Consider the following 26,527-nt stretch of genomic DNA (forward strand, 5'->3'; position numbering starts at 1 on the left):
GAAGTACACTGCTGAGGGGAGAAGCGGGCGAGCCAGGAGAGGTCTGCTGCATCATGTGGGTAGATCCTTGGCTGGCCGGGGATGGAACTCGTGCTGCAGAGGCTGCGGACAGCTTCATAGGTTGTATTTTAACCCCTTGCGCCACCAGGGAGGCCCCGACTGTCTCATTTTAAAACTGTCTAGTATGTGGCCTTAACCTTTATGTTATACATTTATACCACTGAGAATAAAAGCGCAACAGCATAATTTTCCAGCATTTCAAAGCCTGCCTTTTTGGCCTTATTCAATCCCTCCAAATTTGGCTTGCTCCCTGCAGATTGACTCCATCCATGCTTCAGCCTTGACTCCAGTCACACTAGACATGTCACTGATTCCAAAGTACGCGACTCATCATCCCACCTTGGCACATCCTCAGCTCATGTTCTTCACCGTGCTTAATATACTTTCCTCCTCACTGCCTAGCATAGTCCTAATCCTTTTCCAGGGACACCTAAACTACTTTGGTATCCTGATCAAAGGGGTTCTGACCTATTCTTGCCTCTCAGTTATCATCGTTCACTGCTAGAGAGTATTTCCTGTGTTTTCATCTCCTTCGCTAGGCAATAGGCTCATTTGAGGTAGACTAGATTTTTTTTTTGAAGATTAAGTTGTCTTTTTCTTTTTTTTTAAGATTTATTTATTTATACAAGCACTGGGTACATTCAGAAGCGCGGAAGGGTGAGAGAATTCACCAGAGCCAGAGTGGGGAACAGAACAGGCAGACTGATGAAATACACTGCTGAAGGGAGCAGCAGGCACGGCAGGAGAGGTCTCCGCGCCATGGGGATCGAACCGGAGCTGCAGAGGCTGCATGCAGCTTTGCAGTCCAGCTCTCAACCACTGTGCCACCAGGGGAGGCCCTAGATGAGATCTTTAATTGTCTCCACCTGAAGCCCAGAACCAAATACTAGCTGAATAACTCACAGAATAAGGATTCCCTTGCTTCCCCAAAGGCTGCTTAAGGGGGGAAAGGGAAACATCTGTCTATTGTCAAGAGCAAGAGAGCTATAGTTCTTTAATGCTATTTAGGGAAAAGGGGGGAAGCATTGAGATAGTTTTTAATTCCATTATATTTCATGGGAGCCCTCAAAATACTGGGTGCTGCTCCCAAACAAGAGGAACAGCCACTGCTGCTTTCAATTCATTGAGCTTTCAAATCTGGACACGCTGAGTTCCTTTGGGTCATTCTTTGGAACTTACCAGGGAAAGGTGCCATAATGTCCCAGTTGGAGGTCAGTATTATGATTCTTATATAGTCTCTGAGATAAATAAGGGTACGCTATATGAAAAAGAATATGGTATTTTCCTCCCTTTTATATGCATATGACACTGTGATAATGTTATTCTGGCATTCACATTACTTTATCCCTTTGGGCTAAGGTAGAACATAAATTTGAGCAAGAAAATGTACCATGTCTGTCCTCAGCATGATAAAAAGAAACCTCCTGGATCCAGCTCACGAAGGCAGCATCTTTTATGTCCCTGAAATCTCCAGACACTGTAACTCCTTTCAGTGGGAAAAGGCTGTGTCATAAGATTATTGGGGAGTATGGCAGGCTTAGAACCATACCAGGTGTGAGTAGTTTCTTTCTTCCCTCTTCAAAAGGCCATCTAACAGTTAACCAAGTGACACTAAACCCAGGGAGTCCTGTTGCTTTGGGTAAAACTAGAATACCACTTGGACTTCACATATCAACATGGGCTGTGGCAGAGGAGAGAAGGCGGAAAGGAATATGCTTCATGGAACATGAGGTGAGTGGAGAGAAGCCCCTGGAGACTTCATTTTGGGGTAAGTGGCATAGACAGCAGGACTGCTGATCAGCCAGTGGCCCTGGGGAGGGGAGAGCTGAATGGTGTGGAGGCATACACCCTTGACTGAGGGGAAATTATGTAGAGGAGCTGGGGTACTGCCCACTCCACACAGTTTGGGTCCCCAGTAAAAGGAATAAAGACAGTGTGCTGGACTGTACTTCCCCTCCTCCACCCCTCAAAACTGGTACTGACCTCGGGAAGTGCACTGACAATACTGGAGAGTCTCTCAAGTCTGGAACTCCAGAGAAGAGAAAGCTATTTGTGGTGTCAGACAAGCCAGCCCTTCTCTCCCAGAACATTTGCACCAGCAACTGGACCACTCTAGGACCCTCTCTTACTCTATGACTTAGCAACTGCCAAAATAGGTTTCAGTACCTACAGAAGCCAACAAAGATAAAAAATAAAACTATAGCACCACATTCTAGAAAAGTAAAAGTAATGCCATTCTCTAAGTTACTGATAGTTTAAAAGATAGGAAAATTGGGGCTGAGAAGAATGGCTCCCACAAAGGTTAGTGAGAAGAAGGGCAATACTGCCATCAATGAGGTAATTACCAGAGAATACACTGTCAAAATTCACAAGTGCATCCATGGAGTGGGCTTCAAGAAGTGTGTCCTGTGAGCACTGAAAGAATCTGGAAATTTGCAATGAAGGAAATGGGCACTCCAGATGTGCACAATGACACCAGGCTTAATGAAACTGTTTGGGCCAAAGGAATGAGGAATGTACCATACAGTATCATTGTGACATTGTCCAGGAAACACAATGAGGATGACACTTCACCAAACAAGCTGTATATATTGGTTACCTATGTACCTGTCACAACTTTCAAAAATCTATAAACACTCAATGTGAATGAGAACTAACCACTGACTATAGAATAAAGTTATAAAACTTCCCCAAAGTATGGAAATCTAAATCAGTAAAAGGGGGAAAAATAACATCTGGTAACTTTAGACCCCCAGGGAATATGACATGACAAGGAAAGCGCGACTCTCCAGAATCCAACCACAAAGATATAGATAAAAGAATACTCAGAAAGCAAGTCAAAGAAATTCAGAAAAGCAATTGAATGACTTGAGAAATATGACTAATAAACAGAAAATAGAAATGAAAACTTTAAATTATAAAATAATAGATTCAGCCTGTAAAAACTCAATAGATGAGATTTAAAAAAATCCAGAGAAAGCTATGGAAGGAGGCTAGACCAATGAAAAATTGAATCAGTGACCTTGGAGAGAGTAACGTGTGAAGGGCCCAGGTGAAAGAAGAAAGAGAAATACAAAGAAACAAATGAAGACACACTTCTAAACTACCTGACTCCATCAGAAAAGGCAACGTAAGTATGCTGGGTCTCCAAGAAGAGAGAAGGGGAGACAAAGAGTTTATTCAAAGAAACAATAGAAGAAACCTTTCTACACCTGTGGAAGGAGCTAAATATACAAATTCAGAGATAAGAGAATACCTGGTTATCTAAGTGCAATGAGACACCAAGACACAGTAGTGAAACTACCAAAAGTTTAAGACAAACAAGGAATATTGAATGACTCTCAGATATGAGGATGAAATCAAGACCTTCCCAGGCAAAATAGTTGAAGGATTTTGCCAACCTAGATTTCCCCTGTACCATCTCTATGGCACAATATCAAGAGAAATAATATCTGCATCAGAGGGGTCCCAGAAGGAGATGAATGAGAGAAAGGGGCAGAAACTATATTGAAAGAAATAATAGGGCCTTCCTGGTGGCGCATGGGGTTAAGACACAACCTGTAAAGCTGTCCACAGCCACTGCAGCACGAGTTCGATCCCCGGCCAGGGAGCTACCCACATGGTGCAGCAGACCTCTCCTGTCTTGCCCGCTGCTCCCCTCAGCAGTATATTTCTGTCTATCTGCCTTTTCTGTTCCCCACTCTGTCTCTGGTGAATCCTCTCACCCCCAACACCTCTGGCCTGCACCCCTGTTCTTATATGCATAAATGAATAAATCTTTAACAACAACAAAAAGAAATAATAGTCAAGAATCTCCCTAACTTGGGAAAGGAAACAGGCACCCTAACCCAAGAGGTTGAAAAAGCTCCAAACAAAATAAATCCAAAGGACGTACCCCAAGACATGCTATAATTCAACTCCTAAAAACTAATGATAAAGAATGAACGGTGTGGGCCTCCCCGGTGGCGCAGTGGTTGAGCGCTGGGTTGCGAAGCTGCCTGCGGCCTCTGCGGCGCCGGTTCGATCCCCGGCTGCTCCCCGGCCACCAGAGGAGGGTCCCACATGGCACGCAGACCTCTCCTGCCGCCCGCTGCTCCCCTCAGCAGTGTACTTCAGTCCTTCTGCCTGCTCTGCTCCCCGCTCTGGCTCTGGTGAATTCTCTCACCCTCCCGCGCTTCTGACTGTACCCAGCGCATGTATAAACAAAACAAACAAACAAACAAATAAATAAATAAAAACATGCCTCTATTAAAAAAAAAAGTTAAGAAGAAGAATGAACGGTGAAAGTGTGTAGAGAAAAATAAATTATATACAAGGGAACCCCTGTAAAATTATCTGTGGATTTCTTTGTGAAAACCTTACAGACCAGAAGGGAATGGCATGGTATACTTAAAGTCCCGGTTCTCTAAAAAAATCAACAAAATAGAGAAACCTCTTGCTGTACTCACTAAGAAAACAGGGAGAAAATATAATAAATAGACTCAGAAATGAAAGAGGAGCCATTACAACACACATTTCAGAAATACAAAGGATCATGAGAGTACTACAATCATTTACATTCCAGCAAATTGAATAACCTAGAATAAATGGACAAATTCTTAGAAATCTACATCCTTCTGAGAATGAATCAGGAATAAATAGAAAACATAAGCAAGGAAATTAAAAGAGTAATCAAAAGTCTCCCAATAAGCAAAATTCCAGGCCTAGAAAGTTTCACTAGTAAGGTCTACAAAACCATCAAAGATTAACTATCCTTTGCAAACTCTCCCAAAAAATAGAGAAGGAGGAAATGCTTCTAAACACATTTTATAAGGCCATTATCACTTTGATATGAAAACCTGAAAGACATTACAAAGAAAATTACAGACCGATATCCCTGATGAACATAGATGCAAATATCCTCACAAAATGTTAGCAAACTAAATTCAACAATGCATTAAATGGATCCTACATAATGAACAAGTGGGATTTATTCCAAGGACACAAGTATAATCCAACATCTGAAAACCAAACAATGTAATTCATCAATCACATCAGCACAATGAAAGATAAAAATCATATGATCATATCAATCCATGCAGAGAAAGCAATTGATAAGTTTCAATATCCATTTATGATTTTAAAAACTCTCTAACTGGGAATGGATGGAATATGCCTTAAAGGCCATGTATGGCAAACTCACAGTAACATCTTACTCTCTGGTGAAAGATTGAAAGGTTTTCCTCCAAGATCCAGTATGAGACAAAGATATCTACTTCTTTAAAATTTTTGTGTAAAAGAACTGGGGTGTAGGCCAGAGGTATGGGAGGTGTGAGGGCATTCACCAGAGACAGAATGGGGAGCAGAACAGGTGGATTTACTGAAATACACTGCTAAGGGGAGCAGCAGGTGAGACAGGAGAGGTCTGCTGCACCATATGTGGTTTAGCTCCCTCGCTGGGAATCAGTCTCAGGTCGTAGTGGTGATAGCACTGAGACTTAACCCCGAGGCCACCAGGGAGGCCGAGATGTCTGCTTTCACCACTAATATTCAACATAGTATTGGAAGTCCTAGCTAGAGCAACCAGGCAAGTGAAAGATATAAAAGGAATCCAAATTTGAAAAGTAAAAATAAAACTATCAATATTTGTAGATGACATGATAATATATATGGAAAATCCTTTAGGATCTTCTGCACCAAAATACTGATATAATAAGTCAATACAGTAAAGCGTCAGGTTACATAATCAACTTGCAAAAATCAGTTGTGTTTCCATACGCAAAAAGTGATTTAGAAGAGAAGAAATCAAGAAAACAACCCCCATTCACAATCACAATGAAAAGAATTAAATAACTAGGAGTAAACTTAACAAAGGAGGTGAAGGACCTATACAGTAAAAACTACAAGATATTGCTAAAAGAAATAGAATAAGACACATAAAAAATGGGAAGATATTCCCTGATAATAGATTGGAAGAATTAACATTGTTTAAATGGCTATCCTCCCAAAGCAATACACACATTCAATGCATTCCCTATCAAAATTTCAATGGTATTCTTCAAAGAAATAGAACAAACATTAGAAATTTATATGGAACCATAAAAGAACCCAAATAATCGAAGCAGCCTGCTCTCCAAATCTTTGCGGCTTTCTGTTGGCTTTCCAGGAAGTATGAAGGGAAATGAACACCTTAGGGACTGCTCAATGACAGCAGTCGTAGAAGAATGGAGGTATCACACTCCCAGATGTCAAACTATACTACAAAGCATAGTAATCAAAACAGTATGGTATTGGGAAAAAAAGTAGATATACAGACCAATGGAATAGAATTGAAAACTGAGAAAGAAACCCACACATACTGATACATTTTATGACAAAGGAGCCAAGAACACACACTGGAGAAAGAGGGGTCTCTTCAACAAATGGTTTTGGGTAAACTGGACTGCCATATGCAAAAGAATGAAACTTCATCACCATCTCACATCTTACACAAAAATTAGCTCAAAATGGATTAAAGACTTGAATTAATATCCAAAACCATAAAATACATCGAAGAAAACATAAACACTCCATGACACTGGTTTCAGTGTTGTCTTTGTGGGCTTATTTCCCATAGCAAGAGAAATAAAAGTAAAAATAAACAAACATGATTGCATCAAACTAAAACCTTCTGCACAATGAAAGAGACTATCAGTAAAACAAAAAGACACCAACTGAATGAAAGAAATATTTACACATCATACATCTGACAAAGGACTGATATCCAGGACATATAAAGAACTCATATAAATCAACAAAAAGAAAACAAAGAGCTCAATTAAAAAATGGACAGAAGAGCTAAGTAGACACTTCTCCAGAGAAAACTTACAGATAGCCAACAGGCACATGAAAAAAAATGTTCATCATCATTTATTATCAGAGAAATGCAAATCAAAACAAAAATGACATACCATCTCACATCTGTGAAAATGGCCCATATCAAAAAAACCAGAGGCAAAACGTTTTGATGAGGATGTGGAGGGAAAAAATGAACCCTGGTCACCTGGTCCAGGCCCTATGGAAAACATTATGGAGGTTCCTCCAAATATTAAAAATAGATATACCATATGACCCTACAGTTTACTCCTAGGTGTCTACACAAAGAATGCAAAATCACTACTACTTTAAAGGAATATATGCACTCCAATGTTCATTGAAGCACTATTTACAATAGCCAATGTATGGAAACAACCCACATGCCCAGGAACAGAAAAATGTATTAGAAAAATGTGGTATATAAGTAGACTGGAAATCTCCTTAGCTAAAAAAGAAAAAAAAGAAAGAAAGAAAAGAAAAGAAAATATGGGCCTCCCCTGGTGGCGCAGGTGGTTGAGCGTAGCACTGTGAAGCTGTCTGCAGCCTTTGCAGCACGAGTTCGATCCCGGCCAGCTGGCGAAATACCCACATGGCGCAGCAGACCTCTCCTGTCTTGCCCGCTGCTGCCCTCAGTAGTGTATTTCATCAGTCTGTTCTGTTCTTCACTCTGTCTCTGGTGAATCCTCTCACCCTCCTGCACATCTGGCCTGTACCCTGGTTCTTGTATAAATAAATAAATCTTTAAAAAAAAGAAAAGAAATACTCTTGCCATTTGCAACAACATGGGTAAAATTGATGCTATAAGACAGGAGGGGGAGGAGGGAAAAGAAAGTGGGGAGGGGTCACAGTGGACTAAGGTGGAGGACTGTGGGTGCATTGGTGGGTGTGGTGTGGGAATACACATCTGAGGAGGTGTTATCCTACACCTCTGAATCACACACAAATTTGTAAACCAATGTTAATAAAAAGTAACATATTCAAATCTATTAACATACTACATCAACAAAAGGAAAGACAAAAATCATATGGTCATATCAATAGGTGCAGAAAAAATCATTTAATAAGACATAGCACTTATTTATAAGAACACTTAATAAAACGGTTAGAGAAGGAACATACCTCAACATTACATATGCCGTATACTATAAATCCAGAACAAATATCACACTCAGTGGTGAAAAAATGAAATCTTTTCTTCTAAGGTCAGGAACAAAACAAGAATGTTTGCTTTCACCACATCTGTTTAAATTAGTATTAGAGTGTTCAACCAGAGCAATTAGATAACAAGAAATGAAAGTAATTCAGATTGGAAAAGGTGTGAAATTATCTCTATTTGCATATGATATAATAATATATGTAGAAAACCCTAAAGATGCAACCGAAAAAAAAAAACTATTAGAAATATTAATTGAATACAGTAAGGTGGCAGGCTACAATACTAGTACACAAAAATCTGTTGCTTCCTTATATGCAAGTAATGCAAAAAGAAAACTAAGCAAATCATCCCATTTACAATCACATCAAAAAGAATTAAATACCTACCAATCAATTTAACAAAGGAGGTGGTCTGAGACTGTAAAAGAAATAACAAGACACAAGTGATGGATGGGAAGAATTAATATAGTCAAAATGACTATTCTACCAAAAGCAACATATAGATTAAATGCCATTCCGATGAAAATTCCAATAATAATTTTCAAGGAGATAGAACAAAAAATAGTCAAGTTTACATGGAACCACAAAACATGAGTAATAGTTAATGAGATTTTGAGAAAAAAGAAGAAAATGGAGGCATCATGTTATCTGGTTTTAAACTATATTATAAAGCAAGAGTAATTAAAACAGTATTGTATTCTAATACGAATAGACATGTGAGGGCAGGGGTCAAAACTTATTTTTCAACAGTTTATTCTGGTGCCTGAAAGATGCAATATAAAGAAGATATTGTTTCTAGTCTCACAATATGTACACCTAACTTCTTTGTGACTCATTTTTCTCACTTGTAAAATGAGAGCATAAAATTGTGTTTGTCATGAGGATTAAAGAAAACAGTTTGAGTAAATTGCTTAGCACAGCCTCTGACACAAATGTAGATTATTTAAGGATGAACTATTATTTATGGATGGGTTTGATAGATTAAAAAGTGAGAGGGGAAAGGGAGAAGAGTGTTTCAAGCAGGTGGAATAAGAGAAACTAAGGCCCAGAAAGGATATGAGGGGCTGCAAAAGGGAGTCCTGTGACCAGACAGACATTTTATAGTTCAGGAATAAAAGACCCATGGACATTGCTTTAAACTTGGTAAGACAATACGGACTTCATTGGCAATGGGATATCTGGAACATTTGTCTCTCTCATTTTGCCAAGTATAGGGAAATACCCGCCCCTTCCCCAACCTGTACTATTATTGGGGAGGTGGTGTTTGAGAGGCCATAGAGGCTCCATTGAGGGTGATGGTAAGAAGCCAGGTCTCAAAGCCTGAACCTTGGCAGTAAAATGGGGTTGCAGCTGCGGCAGCAGAAAAACCTGAAATGAGGCACTGCCTGACTGGAGAAGCTGTGCTTTGGCCATAGCTTGCTGGAACAAGTTCACACAAAGTAGCTTAGTTTTATCCTTTGTTTCTACCACCAAGCTTTCCATTTCTCGCCCTGGCTCTCCACGGTGTCGTCTCAGGGGCTCGGCCCCAATGTTACTACTACCCAGGGCTCCAGGAACGCTAAATGATCTCTCCTTTCATGGTCCCTTCTAAGTTGCTCTCCAAATCTTTGCGGCTTTCTCTTGGCTTTCCAGGAAGTGTGAAGGGAAACGAGCACCAAAGGGACTGCTCAGCGACAGCAGTCGCTCAGACCCCATTTCCTTCCCGGTCATCTTCAGGTTCCCTGGAGCCTCCTTTATTCCACAAAACACAGCTCTCCGATTCTCTGGGGAATGGCCCTTCAGCCCATCTTTCCAACGAGATCCACTCTCCCGGGGCCTAGCCTGTGAAGTTAAGGGTAGAGGCTGGAATGGTTAGCTGTTTGGTGGAAGAAGCCATTGACATATTCTTCCCCAAACTTCAGAGCTCCCCGCCCTGTACACACGGCGCCCTAAAAGGTGTGGGAGAGTGGGGTCCAGCTGCGTGTCTGCCGGGAGAAGAACGCGCCAGTGGCGCAGTGGACTGGGTGGGCTGCAAGAATGCGAGTGGGGGAGGGGTGGGGGTGACGAAGGGGGGTGCGCGCCCTTTATGACAGGTGGCCACGCAGTGCGCGCTCCCGGGCTCCTCGGGGAGGGAGGGACAGACGGACAGAGTGGGAGGGGGCCCGCAAGAGGGTAAGGAGACGGTGTGGGGGGAGGGCTGTGGTGAGGCAGGGAGGTGGCGGGGGGACGCGTCCAGCAGGAACAGCCGTGTCGGAGGAAACAATGGCAGGGACATTGGCGATGGTGGCAGTCGAGGCAGTCCCGCTCCGGGCACCCTTTTGAATGGCCAGAGACAGGTCGGGGAGAAGAGGAGACCAGGCAGCGCCCGCAGAGGCGCTGAGAAAAGCGGCGGAGGGAGGAGAAGGGGGAGGAGGAGGAGGAGGAGAAAGGAGGGAGGAGGGGACGAAGCAGGGGGAGAACACGGGAAGGAAAACCAGTAGCATCAGCAGCAGCAGCCGCCGCCGCCGCCACAGCAGTAGCAGTAGCGGCAGTGGCAGCGTTTAGCAGGAGCTCGAGCGGCGACGGCGACTGCAGCGGTCGCCCTCCTCTCCCTGCCGCGGCCCGGCGCCGCGCACGCAGCCGGCTCCAGCGGCAGCCCCGGCCCCAGCGAGGAGGGTGCTCGCGAGCGCGAAGCCCGGGAGCGGCGGGCGGCCCGGAAGCGCGAGTTCCGAGCCCGAAGCGGACAGCTCCACTCCACCCGGCGCGGCGGGAGCGGTGGCGCCCGGGGAGCAAGCGAGGGCGAGCGGCGCCTCCGTCCGGGGGGCCCGGCGCATGGAGCTGAGGCAGAGGCGGCGGCCGCGGCGGCGGCAGCAGTAGCAGCGGCGGCGGCGGCGGCAGCTCGAGCAGCTGCAGCGCCCGTGGCAGCCCAGCCCTGACTGCGGCCGCGCCGGCTCCGGCGCCTGCTGCCTGAGCCCGCCGGCGACGCGCGCCCCGGGAGTCGGCCCGCGAGGTGAGTCGGAGCGCGGCCCTCCGGCCCCCCGACCCCCGGCCTTCACGCCGGCCGCGCGGCGGTCTCGGGGTGGCGGCGGCCGGGGTGGAACAACTGGGGGGAGCTGAGCGAGGAGGGGGCCGGGGCAGCGGCAGGGAGGGCGTCTGTGTGAGGATGGCGTGCGTGTGCGAGCGGGTGCGCGGGAGCGAGGCCGCGGGGAGAGTGGCCGGCAGCCCTGACAGGCACTGCAATCTAGGAAAGGCCTCGGTGCTGGCGCAGGGGCTGGGGGGAGGGGAAACCAGCGGGCCGGAGCCGCCGCGCTCGCTCGCACGCTCGCTCGCACGCACGCAGCCGGGCAGCGGGGACCGGCCGAGCGCCGCCTCCTTTCGGGCCGCCGGCCGGGAGAGCCTGCCAGGTAACGGGCCCCGCACCGCGGGCTTCGGCGCGAGCGGGCAAACCCACCTGGCGGCCGCGGAGGGGCTCCCGCGCGCAGCCCTGCCCCGGCGGCCGCAGAGCTCGCCCGAGCGCGCGCCACCCGCCTCGGGCCGCGGGCGGCGGACGCAGAGGGCTTGACGGAGCCTGGCGCGGCTCCTCACCTGGCTGGAAATTGGCCCGCGGCCCCTTCCCACCCTGGGCGGCGGTCGCGCGAGTCTCGCCCTAGGGCTGCGGGTCCCCGCCGCGCCCTGCGGCGCGCGTCCGCCCGGGCCTCGCCCCCTCCCCCCGCGGGCTGGGGAGGCCGCCTGCCGGCGCGGGGAGCGAGCCGGGGCGCGGGGAAAGTGTGGAGAACCCGTCGCCGACTTGGCGCCCTTCAGCTGAGGAATCAGGGGTTTCGGCAGGACCGCTTCTGTCTGATTCGTGAGGGGCCGAATCACCCGCGCAAGGTTTCCTGTCTTTTCCGAAGTTAAAAAAAAAAAAAAATTGACACCCCCTCCCCTTTCGACACCAGCACGCTTGGTTTTTGTCCAGCTGGCTGCTGGTTGCGGTTTGGAGTAAGTGGGGTTCGTATTTTGCGTCTGGGGTTTGGCGCCCAGCATATTGTTGCATTCTGTGCACAGCCGCACACTTTGCTGTGTGGCCTTTTGACTAACGTTCCATTTTCTAGACTGTTACCGGAGAAGACTCGATTTGTGTGTAGGGTTGCCAGGGCTGCTTTTGAGAAAGCATCTCAAGCACTTCGACCCAGGATTTGAGTATCTTTGGTTCTTTTCGGCAGAAGAGCCAAGTATGCTGAGTTCCTGAAATATTTTGCTTGGTGGGAAAAGGTGTCCCAGTGGTCGTCTCAGAACTATAGAGACCATTTGGGCTTCAGAGGATGAATCTTTCTTACATCTTTTAGACACAGGGTAACATATGACCAGACGTTTTATTTACAGCAGTGACATTCTCATGGCTGAGAAGAATTTACACTTATTTAAAACGTATTTTTAGAAGGGAACAAAAAAGCCCTAAGTAACTGTCATTTTTCATATTAACTGGGAAACCAGCTAATCAAATAAAACTGGCTGAGTGTCTGAAACTCTATCCCAGCGAAATATGTGGCTGTGAATATAATTAACCATCTGTCTAGTGAGCAATTTAAATTGGGGCTGGTTCGTTTTTATTACAGTGCCTAATTTCTAGGAGACTTGTACATTTCACCAAGCAGTAACAACATAAACGTATTTGCTTACTAGGTCAAACATTTACTTCTTTGTGGTGGGATTTCCCTCCCTCTCAGCTTTCCTCCCTCCACCCTCAGCTCCCCAACTCAGTCTTTCCTAGTCCCCACACTCCTTGACCTGGGAGGTCAAAATGAGTCTCTTGCTTTTGCAAATGGAGTATTTACAATAGTGGGACTCAAACCAGCCACTGTAGTTAGTGATTAGACATTTTTTTTCTTGGGAATACCTTCCAGTATTTTACATCCACAGAATCTAGTTAGACTGCATGCATTTGAGTTGAAAAATACATTATTATTTTTGTACATATGTGTTTAGATGGGGCAGGGGTGATTCAACAATTTTTTAAGACTTCAATTTTGACTCCGTTTACTTTCTGTTATTGATATTCTTACCTGGTTCTCCCCTAGGTGGTCTCACTGCCCTCCCACACTGCACACACTCATACACAAAAATCATATCCTTTTGTCCCTGTAGCCAGGTTTTTTAGGTTAGCGGTATTCAGGTCTGTATTTTTTAACAATATGTTGAGAAACTACTTTTTTTAAAAATCAAGAGTGTAAAATACCATAACATGAAAGGACCTTGTGCATAGTTTTCTATTTTTTCCTATAAGGTGATTTTAAACAGTAATTTATTTTTTACTAGGGAAAAAAGGAATAGATTTTGGGTGGAGATGAAATGACACTGGATTAGGTTTCAGAGACTGCCACCAAATCGCTGTTGTTAACATAACATAATGTAATTAAAATTTGACTTTTTGCACTTGATTATGTGGTGGGCTAAAGAAAGTCATTGAAAGGAAAATACTTTTAAAACAAATATTTGGCTAAATAACAGCTTTGATAAATGGGTAACAAGTATGTAAGCACATGGTAGAATTTGATATATGTCAAGGCTGTAAAATAAATCAACCTGTTCAGTGAATAAATCTTCAATGCATCAGTGCTTTCTAAAACAAACACACACATTCAGACACACACAAGCCTATAACAATGTGTTGCCAAATTTAACTGCAGAACACTGCTTCTTTCTATCTGTTTTACTCTGTCTCTTTCCTCTTTTTTTCTTTTTATCCCCCTGCAATTTTCTGATTACCTGTAAACTACCCAGTGAGCTGACAGGTGTTGCCTACGTTTAGGAGTGGGAAAAGAGAGATGAGAAAGTGATAAGTGCTGGCCTTAAACACTCAAATATGTGGTCATGGAGTTCTGACAGATCACTATGGTGTTCTCAATCTCCCAGGAGTATTAGCTTGGGAGAGGGACGAACCTAAGCAAAGAAGCATTTGCTGCAGTTTTGCTTTTCCTAAATCCAGTTCTAGAGAATTTTTCCCCCTCTAAATCCCTTAGTAAGGGGAGAAAAGGAGATTCTAATTGGTCTGTGTTACCTTATCTTTAAACTTGCTTTTTTGGTGGCACTTACATTATTTAAGTGTTTCTGCTTGCAGTAGGTGAAAGGAGAGAAAGACTAAAGTGGCTGCTAGAGAATGGAGATGATACACTCTAAGGAACTGGTCATCTGGCTTCCCTTCTTTTCCATCTTAGAGATTTCAAGGCTGGACATTGAAGTTTTTTTTTTCTTTAATTTCCCCCCTTTACCTCCTCTGAATAGTTGCCTATTAGCTCCCTAATTTACAGTTTTTCCACAAGAAAGCACCTTTTCAAACCCCAGGTCATAGGGTTAGACACAGAGGACTTATCTGGTTCTTCCTGTCTCTTCTCCAGAACTGCTTGCAAACAAAACAAAGGGCACTGTATGGGCACCTGCATCTCTTGGGGCTACCTTTAGACCTTTTCTCTCACCCAGAAAATTTCATTTTAGGCAGGGGTGAACATTCTTCTCTTTTCGAATAACACTGGCCTTGTGCAATAGTAAGCACATAGTATTGGGGAGATCTGGCCTGGGGTGGGGTCAGCCAGGAGAGTGGTAGGTGGAGGGAAGCTGCCTGCTAGTAGTGATGGTAAGGCCTTTTCTGGGCCAACTATAGGTAAGGGACCCTCTTTGTCTTTCTTCCCTAGGGCCTCTCATTACCCACGGTGATTTTAAGGTCTCTGCTAAGAAATGTGCTTTTCTTACCGTCCCTTGTTCTCTGGTGGAAAAAGAACTGAAGTCTTCAGGACCAAGTACTATGCCCTTAATTTTTATTTTTCCAAAAGATGCTTCAATATATCATCTGACCCATCCCTAGTAGGATGATTTTGATATAAACAATTATACTATTTTCTCAGATACCTGCAGACTCTGTTGAAAAAAAGTTACAATCTCTTTCTCTCAGTAGCAAGAGGGTGCTCCTAATGTCCAACCTAAGGGGGATTAGATGTTAGAGACCAGATTATTCCTTGGACCTGACTGCCAGAATAGTGCCAAGCTATCTTTCATCAAGAACAGGCAGAGAGATTAATTTTGTTTGGGGGAAGTTAAAGCACTTCCTCAGTGAAGTATTGTTAAGTTTACATCAGTTTTCCCAACACACTTCTTGCACCCTCAGAAGCATCCTAATTTGAACAAAAAAAAAATTCTGTGCTTATCCTATAAACCACCTTTGAATCACACTGTGCTTCTTGGTTTGAGGAAATGGGTATTATTGGGCTATTGGAAAAGTCATGACACATTTTTCTTCAAAACATAGAAAAAAATACGACTTTTTCGACAATCCAATATTTGTAAAACTTGGGGGAGGGTAATGAACTTTGAAAATGTCATAGTCCATTAACCATCTCAGCCTATTTTTCTAACTAAAAAATCTTTCTGGAAAATAAGAATCCTAGAAATTATTCAGGCTTTGAGCTTCACAGAATTGGATTATTAGGTTCAAAGACATTCCTCCAATATGTATATGTGTTTGTGTGTGTGTACAAACACATACACATACTATCTGCATGTTGGAGAGTGGCTATTCTTACTTTTATGAAAGACTCTAATACGTAAAGCTTAAAGTATATCAGGTGGCATTTATGTTTAAAAAGGTCATGTTGACTGTGGTAGTTGTGAGACAAAGAAGGTGAAACCAACAGAAGTATGAATTCTCGCTTGATAGGTAAACAGGTGATTTTCTCTGTCTAGAATAATTTGTATATGAATAGTGCCTATATTGCTAGATATATTGTACATATATTTCCATTTGCCTTTTCTGTAATGGACAAGATGACCTTTTAAACTGCTTTCCAATCCTAAATGTATGTGATTGATTTTCATTGATCTAGGGCAGGGATCAAAAGAAATTATGGCTAAATCTGGACTGCTATGGAAAAAGAAACAGTGCAGACAAGAAGAAAACATGGAGCCATTTAGAGTTGCTCTTGCAGATGTTTTCAAACTTCTTCATAACTGAGCTTTACTTAGGTCACAGTTAAAATAAGTACATATGTACATATGTCCATACCTACCAGCTTATATTTAGGGTTTGGAAAGTCATTCAGAACCTACTGGCATGGCATAGGTATGACCTAAAAAGTGAAATCCACCTGTGAATTTGTTTGAGTCAAAATATCAATATAATGACCTTTTCTTCCCTGCCTATTGCAGCAGTCTTCATTTTACAGTGCTGGATTCTTTCTGCCCTCCTTCCCACTATTTGCCACATTATTACAGGCATCCTTATGATTTATTAACTCAGAAACCTGGTTTCCACAACTTGTTTGAACTTACACATGCTATCTCTTTAGTTACAAAATAATTGGAGATCTGCAGCTTTACTGAGTAGGAGGAGTAGAAAAAGTGGGCCATCACTATCTAGCCCAGTGGTTCCTAGTCTTTTCTTTGGCATGAATCTCTGTGAAAATTCGATGAACACCAAGGATACTTTCTTCAGAAAAGTTCACATTTACATATATGACATTTGCATACATTTTCAAGAAGTCCAATCATGCATTGTGAGTTAAAAACCTTTAAACTAGCCTTGCTCGGGTTGTTACAGAATTCCTGTTGCATGGTTGTCATGGTCACAGTAGCTTGAAATGGAAGTCATGAAAATGACTCTCTCAAGAAGGCATGTTATTAGTATACTTATGTCCCACAGTCCTCAGCTACTGTTAGAAGCATTTTTCTGATTCGTATTTACAGGGTTTATTATTATTATTATTATGAAAAGGATTCATTTAGCACTCACTTTGATGTTACTATTCTCACCAAAACAAGTCAAAGCTAGTTTCCTCAAATCTTTAACTTATTAACTTTGAGATTCTTAAAAATGTCTGCTAAGCATTCACCCTCCACAGGATCATTAATATATAAATTTTATTCCATAGAGGCTCACACATGCTTGCCTTCCCATCCCTCGCTCTTTGATCTATCTTCCTAACTATATATTTCTCTTAGCAAATGACCTTGATAAATATAAGAATCTCTCTTGTTAGCATTGTTTGTTAGGTATGGTGATGGAGTCAGAGAGGGAGGTGGTGTCCAGATATCTTCATGAGGACTCTTGGGACTCATAGACCTTTTAGAGTATTAGCCATTTTGGAGATCTGACATCCCATATTAAAGGCAAAACTCCATATGCTATGCAAACACAAATATATGCCATAGATGTCTGTGCCTTACAAATGGGGGTGGTAGGGATAAGTGTTACTCTTTTTTAAGAAAATAATCTTTTAATCCTAACATTAGGATTTTACCCATCAGGCATTGCCATAGCAGGGTGCCTGCCACCAGATCACCCAGGAGGTGGTATTCTTATCCCTGATTGCATAAATGCTTATTGCCCTCTCCTTGCTTCTTGTCTTAGCAGTTTGGAGTATGGTAGAGTATTAGGGCTAACAAAATCCTAAGCCTGGAAGGATCTATTAGAAATGATCATCATTTCTAATTCAATTCAGCAAACATTTATTGAGCATCTACTGTGTGCTAGGCAGTGGGATACTAAGGACAGAGAAGAAATTAAAATAGATCTTTCTCTCCTGTAGGGGATTAGCCATGTTCCTGGCTGGATCTTTTTACCATCTGTATTAATTTACCCCACCCTCTTTCTAAATCAATATGTTTTTCTATTATTTCTATAGCTTCCCCATTGGAAAGTAAACATGTATGCCCTATTTTCCTAACACAGCAGAAAATTCCTTGGCAAATATGTATCTCTATCTTGGTTGCAGCCCCCCATGGTACAAATTCTTCTGTTTTCATTTCTGCATTAGTTTAGCAGGCATCATTTAATAAGGAATAACATGTTTCTTTTTCTTGCATTTCTATCACAAGAGTTCTATCATTGCTATCCTGGTAGTGTGGGATTGCAAATATCATTAACCATGAAGTATTGACGTTGATTTAAGATTACAGTATAGAGATATTGACTTTTGACTAATGAATTGGATGTACTCTGCAAAAAGCCAGTTGCCCATATCTGCCTGGGTTTGTTTCTAACTCCTAGTTGGTGGTCAAATTTGTTTTCTGCGGCTGCTATAACCAATTACCAGAAGCCTCATGGTTTAAAACAACTACATTTATTATTCCACAGTTCTAAAGGTCAAAAGTTTGAAATAGGTCTCATTGGACTAACATTAAGTTGTGGGCAGGGCTGCATTCCTTTCAGGAGGCTTTAGGAGTGACTCCATTTCCTCCATTTGCTACGCTCTGCCCAAGGTATATGGGCAGTGACACCTTTTCATCCTCAAAGTAGGTATGGTGGATTGATAACTTACATTGCACCACTTCACTTGCTTCCAGTGTCATGTCTGCTCTGTCTCTTACTCTTCTACCTCCTGCTTCTACTTTTAAAGATTCCTCTAATTACATTGGGTCTACCTAGAGGAATAATCTCCCCATCTCCAAACTTAATTCTATCTGCAACCTTAATTTCCCTTGTGCCAGGTAACCTAACATTCACAAGTTTGGGGACTAGAACATAGACCTCTTTGGAGAGCCATTATTTTGCCTATCACAATAACTTGATATCTTTTTTTGACTTTTTATTTTGAAATAATTATAGATTCAGAGGAAGTTACAAGGACTGAGAGGTCCTATGTACCTTTTGCCCAATTCTCCTAATGTTTGTATCTTATATAACTATAAGATCAAAACCATGAACTTGACATTGGAAAAATGGGGTGTATGTTATTTAATCACATGTGCAGATTTGTGTAGCCATCACCACAGTCAAGATAAAGTAGTTTTCTATCACCACAAAAGAGTCTCTTGTGTTACCCTTTTATTATCTGTATAGTAAAACTCATCCTCTCTACCCGTACCTTCCTTAACCCCTGACAGTCACTGATACTTTTCTCTGTCTATAGTTTTTTTTTTTTTAATTTTAAGAATATTATATAAGTGGAGTCATAGAATAGGTGACCTTTCCAGGTTGACTTTTGGTACTCAGCGCCATGCCATTAAGATCCATCCAAGTTGTTTTGTGTATTGACTGTACATTCTTTTTTTTTTTTTAACCTGGTGAACAGTATTCCATGCTATGAACATATCACAGTTTGTTTAACCATTTACTTTTGAAGAATATTTTGGTTGTCTGAAGTTTTTGGTTATTACAAGTAAAGCTGTACAGATTAGTGTACAGGTTTTTGTGTGAACATAAATTTTCGTTTTTCTGGGCAAAATGCCCACGGGTGTGATTACTGGGTCATATGGTAAGTGTGTTTAGTATTTTAAGAAACTACAAGTGTTTTACAGAGTGCCTGTACATAACTTTTTTTTTAAAGATTTATTTATTTATACAAGAACTGGGGTATAGGCCAGAGGCGCGGGAGGGTGAAAGAATTCACCAGAGACAGAGCAGGGAGCAGAACAGGCAGACAGACCGAAGACACTAATGAGGGGTGCAGTGGGGGAGCAGCGCGGGAGGCAGGAGAGGTCTGCTGAGCCATGTGGGTAATCTCCCTGGCCAGCCAGGAATTGAACCGGCGCTGCAGAGGCTGCAGACAGCTTCACAGCATGGCGATCAACCCGCTGTGCCACGGGGGAGGCCCTGTACATAACTTATAACAGTGTACTAGTATCAGTATTTTACTCACTTAAGTAACCTTACCTTTCTTCAAGTTCTTTTATCCTTCCTCATTAATGATATTGTTGTCTTAAATATTTCCTCTCAATACTACATTAGAACTATATTAGACAGTGTTATAATTTTTGTTTCAACTGTCAACCATAGAGAAAATCAATGGAAGAAGCGAAGTCAATTGTATTTACTCTTATTTTTACTCTTTCTGTTGTTCTTCCGTCCTTCCTTGTTACAAAATTCCTTGTGTTTAGATAACTTCCTTTGACTATTCTTTTAGTGTGGGTTTGTTGGCAACAAATTATCTTTGTTTTCCTTTGTCTGAGAATTTCTTGATTTCTCCTTCATTCCTGAAGGAATTTTTCACTAGATACAGGATTCTGAATTGAAATTTCTTTTCTTTCATTACTTGAAAAATTTTGTGCCACTTCCTTCTAGCCTCTCTAGGTTCTGATATAAAACTTTGCCGTTGTTTGAATTGTTTTTTTCCTTTGATGGTAATCCATCCTTCTTTCTTGCTTTCAGGTTTTTTTTTCTTTTTTGTTTAATGCTGTTAATTTTCGAAGTTTGGCTATAATGAGTGTTGGCTTAGATTTCTTTGAGTTCATCCAGTTCTGGATAGTCGCATGTGGGTTTATGTCTTTTGCCAGGTTTGGGAAGTTTTCAGTCATTACTTGAATTCTCTTTTTTTATCCTGCCTTCTTTTTTGTATCATCCTAGGCCTAATCTGATGACAGGATAGTTATATGCTTTTTACAGCCCCAGGTGTCTCTGGGGCCCTGTTCATATTTTTTGAGTATATTTTTCTCTATTGTTCATATTGGATAAATTCTGTCATTCTATTTTCAAATTAGCTATCTTTCCTCAGCTCTTGCCATTCTGTTGTAGAGCCCATATTATTGAGGTTTTTAAAAATTTCATTTATTATATTTTTCATTTGTTAAATTTCTGCTTCATTCCTTCCTATATCTTCTATTTCTTTGTTGAGACTTTTTATTTTTCATTTTTTAAATAAATGTTTATAATTAAGAGTGTGATTCTTTTAAAAAACTAAAAATAGAAGTGCCATATGCTCCAGTAGCACCACTTATAGGTATTTATCCAAAGAATATGAAAACATAAATTTGAAAGGATATATGCAGCCCTATGTTCACAGCAGCAATATTCACAATAGTTAATACACGAAAATAAACTAAATGCCCATGAAATGATGACTGGATAATGAAGTTGTAGTACATATATCAATGGAATATTATTCAGGTATTATAAAGATGAAACTGTGCCTTTTGTGACAACATGGATGGAAATTGAAGTGATTATAAGTGAAATAATTCAGAAAGTGAAAGATCATTACTGAATGGTGGAATATACTCACGTGGAATATAAACAACCAAAGCAAACAAACAAGAAACAATAAAAGTAACTCCTAGACTTTGAAAAATATGGTAGTTACCAGAGAGGGAAAAGGGGATAGAGAGGGGAAGGTCTAGGGGGTCAATTTGATATTGTGAATGGCACTGGAACTTTAGTGGTGGTTGTGGTGAGGTATATACACATATGGAGCTGGGAAGCTTTATTACTGAAACTTATGTATTATTGTAAATCAATACATTTTATTTTTAAAATGTCTATTGCAGCATTTCTTATCATAGCTGCTTATAAATCTTTGTAAGATAATTCTAACATCTGTCATCTTATTTGGCATCTATTGATTACCTTTTCTTCATTTCGTTTGACATCTTTCTGGGTTTTGGTGTGATGAGTGATTTTTGCAGAAATCTGGACATTTTTGTTGTATGTTATGGTGTCCTGGATCTTAGTTAAACCTTGTATTTTAGCTGTCTTTCTCTAACACTGCTCCAGCAGGGAAAGGAAGTATGCTTTCTTATTGCCAGGTGGAAGCAAAAGTCCAGTTTCCCTGACTCAGCCTCTGTCGACATTTGGAGAGCGGGGCATTTCATACTGCTGACTGTGGATTGGGATTCAGTCATATTTTAAATAATTGGTATCCATATGTGGTTAATGTCTAACATATGGAACATCACATATGTAGAACATTTCTGTCACTGTTCTAGGAAATCTGAGAGTGGGGAAGGTAGCTTGGTCCTATAAGAATTATAGGGTGGGAATATATACTGTAACAGGTGGAATAAGACAAGGACTTGGTTGTTGGATCTGAGGTCTACAACTGGGTTTGGTTCCAAAGGCTAAGGTGCCATGAATTCTAGAGAGATATGGGCACATGGAACTCAGTTGGATGGTAAGGACCCAGTAGAGAGGGTAGAAACTGTACCATAGTGTTAACCAAGTTTCTTCCTCTTATAAGAGAGGTGGAATAACATGCTGCAGATTGCTATATCATATATCACTCCATTTGGGTAAAGGGAAAGTCTTCCCTATTGAGAAGAAGTTTGCTTATTCATAGCAACAAATCCCCACCTCTATGACTAAGAAGTAACCATCAAGTGAAGAAATGTTGACATAAAAGATAGGTTATGAAAAGGGTATTCATTCAGCTTGTGGAATCTGGGGTTTATTTGGCATCTTGGTGGCCCTAATGTTCTGATCCTTGAGGCTTCTAGCATGCTCAACCAGGTCAGGGGGCATTTGTGAAAGAGATCTGTCCTCATCATGCTCTGTGTTGACTAGAAGGCATTTTTGGCCCAAAACTCAGAGAGGCAGTATACCTGCTACATAGCTTCTTTGTGCACTGGCATAACTGTTACTCTTCAAATCTCTCTTTGCTTAGACTTGCAGGGTTGTCCTCAATGAAGATTCAGTGTTCTCAATCTTTTTTTTTTTTTTAAGATTTTATTATTTATTTATACAAGCACTGGGTACAGTCAGAAGCATGGGAGGGTGAGAGAATTCACCAGAGCCAGAGCGGGGAGCAGAACAGGCAGACAGACGAAGTACACTGCTGAGGGGAGCAGCGGGCGGCAGGAGAAGTTTGTGCGCCATGTGGGACCCTCGCCCTGTAGCCGGGGATCGAACTGGCGCTGTAGAGGCTGCGGGCAGCTTCGCAACCCAGCGCTCAACTGCTGCGCCACTGGGGAGGCCCTGTTCTCAATCTCTTATTGAGGAAGTTCAATAACTTTTCCCTTACTGGTTCTCTGCATTTGTGTGTACATCTCTCTGCTTGTTTTTATGGGCTGCCTATGTACTGTGCCGCTTGGCAAGGGAAGAGGTGTGCTAAGTGTCTATTGAATGGGTGCTGTATGTATGGTATATGTCACATTGTTTTCCAGCAAACTCTGTATGAGCCAAACAGTGGCTGTGACATGTTAAGATGTTTCATAAGTGACATTGTCAAATCCGTTTTACTACATAGACGAAGGGAAAGGAAATTGTGCCAGTGCAACAGTGAGTTTTTCAGATTTATGTGGTTTTACTTAAACCTAAACAAAAACACATATTCATCTGAAAAAGAAACATTTTGGGAGTTAGGCTGTAAAGAGCGTGATAGGCATGCTATATAACCCAAATCCATGGCTCACCTATATCCTTCCATATGTGTATTTATGGGGAGGAGGTGAGTATGTCTGGTCTGTTACTCACAGATATGGAGATGGTATAGTGGGATTAGCCAAAATTCCAATTTGTCACTTTGTCTCTGAAGATAGCTACAAATATGCCACTTAATTTTGTAGACACTAGTTTCCAGTCAAGCAGAAGGACCAAAGGATTAGGATACTGTTATACAGATCTGGAAAGAGAACCTGGAATAAGACTTCCTTGCCATTGAGCTTACCCTTTTCCTGTAAGCCACTGTTATTTTTGTCCTATTTCAATAATTCTTTAGTAGCTACATGTACATATATTTAGCACCTGAATAAATGGAAAGATCCATTTGTTTATTGTCCAGATAAGGTGATGATATCATGATATTGCTGACCCCAATGATTCATGATTCATCAAGGTCAAGTCACTTCTAGCCTACCACTGAAAGATGCTAAAAAGCAGGTCAGTAGATTCATCTCTCCCCTCTGATTTTCAGCTCTACTATTCTACCCTCAGGTATAACTTCCTTATCTCCCAGTGAATACCATTGGTTAATGGGGGGCTAAGTGGATGCAGCTAATACCAAGAAAGGAGATCTTTTATGTTCTGAAAATACATTTTATTAAGCTGAAGAATGCATAGCCTCGCCTCCTACAGGACAAGCCTACAGGCCACCTACAGGACAAGCGCACCCTCAAATTGATCCTTTTTTTAAAATTTATTTTTTATTTTATGTATTTTTTACATCATTCTTCATTTTTATACAATGTATGCCTTATCATCTTGCATATAGTCCCCCTGGAATTCCCACCACCAATTCACCCATGTACCATCACCATAGTCCCTTGTGCTTTTCTCACCCCTATTTTGGTCCAACTTCCCCCACCCCCCACCCTGGCCCTGGCCAGAATGCCTCTTAAATGAGAACTATTTTGGCATAATAAGCACTGAAAGGAAAAATGTGATCCTGTGTATGCTCGTTATTTTGTCTTCTCTTCTTTTGGACTTCTCTGCCTTTCTCTGATCTGCGTGGCTCTAACCCCACTCCCAGTGACCCTGTAGAAGTCCCTTTATAATGAACTTCTCCTTGTTCCACATCATCTACTTACAGCACTGCAATACTGGAGGGCACGTGGTGTAAGGTAGCATTGACCACAGTGGGCCGGCCCAGAGGAGGATGCTGATGGGATGCAGATGGGGAGACTGAGTCTCAGATACTTTAAAGTGAATTTCCCAGTACCCCACTGTAAATCAGGGCAGATTGATAATTACAGACAAGGCCCTGATTCCTTTCCTTAGATGGTGCTGTCAGTGTCTCTTTGAAAAGTGAGATAAGGGAACTCTTGCTCCCAAGCACCTGAAGCCTGGGCTTATCTTTTCCATTTAACACTATCCCCTCCCTCACCACCTTCCCAAAACCCTCCCTCACCAGCAGTGCCTTCTACATTTCCCTTGATGTTGCCCCATATCCATACCTTGTTTGACTTCAGCTGCTTCCCTGGCATATTATGTGGCTGGATGCAAGGTCACTGCAACCTTTAGAGAGCGAAGCGTGGAGCTAGCACTTCAGTTACATCATCAACTAAGACAGACTGTGACTCCTGGTCATGACAGAGGGTCAGAGTGGGAAGAGCCATTACCATATTAATATTGTGAGGTGCCAACAAAAAGCTGGACGAACTGGGGGGAAATGGCTGACAAAAGGGGCCATGGGGGAAATCAGGAGATACTGACTTGATCAAAGCAAATGGATTCTGTTGTCAATCATAATGCAGCAAACAGCAAAGATGACTGAGATTTCAGCGTTAGGGAGATAAATTGACTTCTAACTATGACAGGGATTTTGCTTGGGGGAGTACAGCAGGGGGAAAATGAAAAGTTCTATTTTCGGCAGGATCAGCTTTTGTAAGTAAATGTGGACATTTTAAGAAATGTTGTGAGCTGACTACTATGAGGGAATAAATTCAGAGAACCATATTTCCTATATGATTCCTAGAAACCACTAGGAATTTGGCTCAAGAAGGGATAGCAGAAGGTAATTTGTGGTGCTGTAACAGTCACCTTGAAAGTAGAGATGGAAAATTTGTCCCCCCAAAACTAGGCAATTAGTGGAAACTCACTGGAAGTTTCTATCTGGAGAAAAATCAGTGTAACAGTGGAGTTTTAAGTAGATGTGGTGGGGGGTGGGAGATGGAACACCTAGGAGCTCCCATCTAGTAGATCCATTCTTTAAATCCTTGGCTTATGGTCTAGAACATGAATTTGTCAGTTATTTTTGGGCAAAAAGTTCCTAAGGTTCCCAGGGTCTCTCTCTTTTATCCCAGCGACACCCTCCCATCCCTCCGCTCTTTCATTTCTTTGTCCTATTCTTTTTTATATTCTCCTAGATTTGAGACTAAATTCACTTATCATTTATCAAAATCATCTATATATACACGTTGCAAATTTAGAAAAGAAACAATTCAACCCTTTGCCTTTAAAAATGATTTATATTTTTATTTTGAATCATTAGACAAATACTGAAAAACACCGAGAATCAATAACATAACAAACATCTGGCTCTCTACTTAGAATTGACAAACGTAACATTTTTTATTGTAGTAAACATGTTATTGTGATAAAAGTTTAACATATTTACCCACTTAAATTTTTTTAAAGTAATGAATAGCATTTATTCACTTTCACACTTTTTTAAAAGATTGAGACAACATTGGCTTACAGCAGGGTGAATGATTGCTGGGGGTGGGGCGGAGGAGGGGTTGTGTGTGGATAGGTTCTCATCCTGTTGGATGTATATTACCACACTACACCCACCTAACAAGCATGAATAATCCTCCACCATAAACCACTGAGCTCCCGCCCCTCCTCCCTTTGTTTCCTATGACCCCACCTCCTCTGTTAGAGGCCTCAGTTCTGTGGTCATATTTCTGGACTTGATTTTAGTTTAGTTTTTGTCTATTCCTTTGTTGTTTTTTTTATATTCCACATATGCGTGAAATCATTTGGTATTTGTCTATCTCCTTTTGACTTAATTTGCTTAGCATAATGCCCTCTGATTACATTAATTTTCGTAAAATGCAAGACTTAAATTTTTAAGTGTACAATACAAAAACTATAGGTACTATGTTATACAGCAGATCTTTAGACCTTATTCATGTTTCATAACAACTTCTGTTACCATTTTTATTTTTTTAAGATTTATTTATTTATGCATACAAGAGCTGGGGTACAGGCCAGAAAGGCATGAGGGTGAGAGGATTCACCAGAGACAGTGCAGGGAACAGAACAGGCAGACTGATGAAATACACTGCTGAGGGGAGCAGTGGGCGAGACAGGAGAGGTCTGCTGCGCCATGTGTGTTTCTCCCTGGCCGGCCTTGGGATCGAACTCTTGCTGCAGAGGCTGCGGATTGCTTCATAGTGTGGTGCT

General features: G+C 42.0%; 2 protein-coding genes and 1 pseudogene across 4 annotated transcripts in view; 2 read left to right on the forward strand and 1 right to left on the reverse strand.

Moving 5' to 3' along the window:
* Window positions 1–2,346: 2,346 nt before the first annotated feature.
* On the forward strand, window positions 2,347–2,717 carry LOC119246662 (60S ribosomal protein L31-like; annotated as a pseudogene).
* Window positions 2,718–9,636: 6,919 nt separating this feature from the next.
* On the reverse strand, window positions 9,637–12,030 carry LOC119245613 (nascent polypeptide-associated complex subunit alpha, muscle-specific form-like). The gene is made up of 2 exons (XM_037511637.1): window positions 10,945–12,030; window positions 9,637–9,870 (listed from the first exon to the last, which is right to left on the reverse strand). Exons 1-2 carry the CDS (start codon window positions 12,028–12,030, stop codon window positions 9,637–9,639), a joined length of 1,320 nt encoding a protein of 439 aa, XP_037367534.1.
* The window catches only part of NEXMIF (neurite extension and migration factor), a 118,025-nt gene continuing 102,477 nt past the window's right edge, over window positions 10,980–26,527 (forward strand). For 2 of the 3 annotated variants that reach the window (XM_037512243.2, XM_054695667.1), the window contains exon 1: window positions 10,980–11,017. The gene's annotated coding sequence lies outside the window, so the exon portion shown is untranslated. The remainder of the gene's footprint in view (window positions 11,018–26,527) is intronic. The other variant, XM_054695666.1, reaches the window with a different exon arrangement.

Source organism: Talpa occidentalis, unplaced genomic scaffold (assembly GCF_014898055.3).
Source record: "Talpa occidentalis isolate TD23 unplaced genomic scaffold, MPIMG_talOcc4v2.1 talOcc4.15, whole genome shotgun sequence".
Taxonomy (NCBI): domain Eukaryota; kingdom Metazoa; phylum Chordata; class Mammalia; order Eulipotyphla; family Talpidae; genus Talpa; species Talpa occidentalis.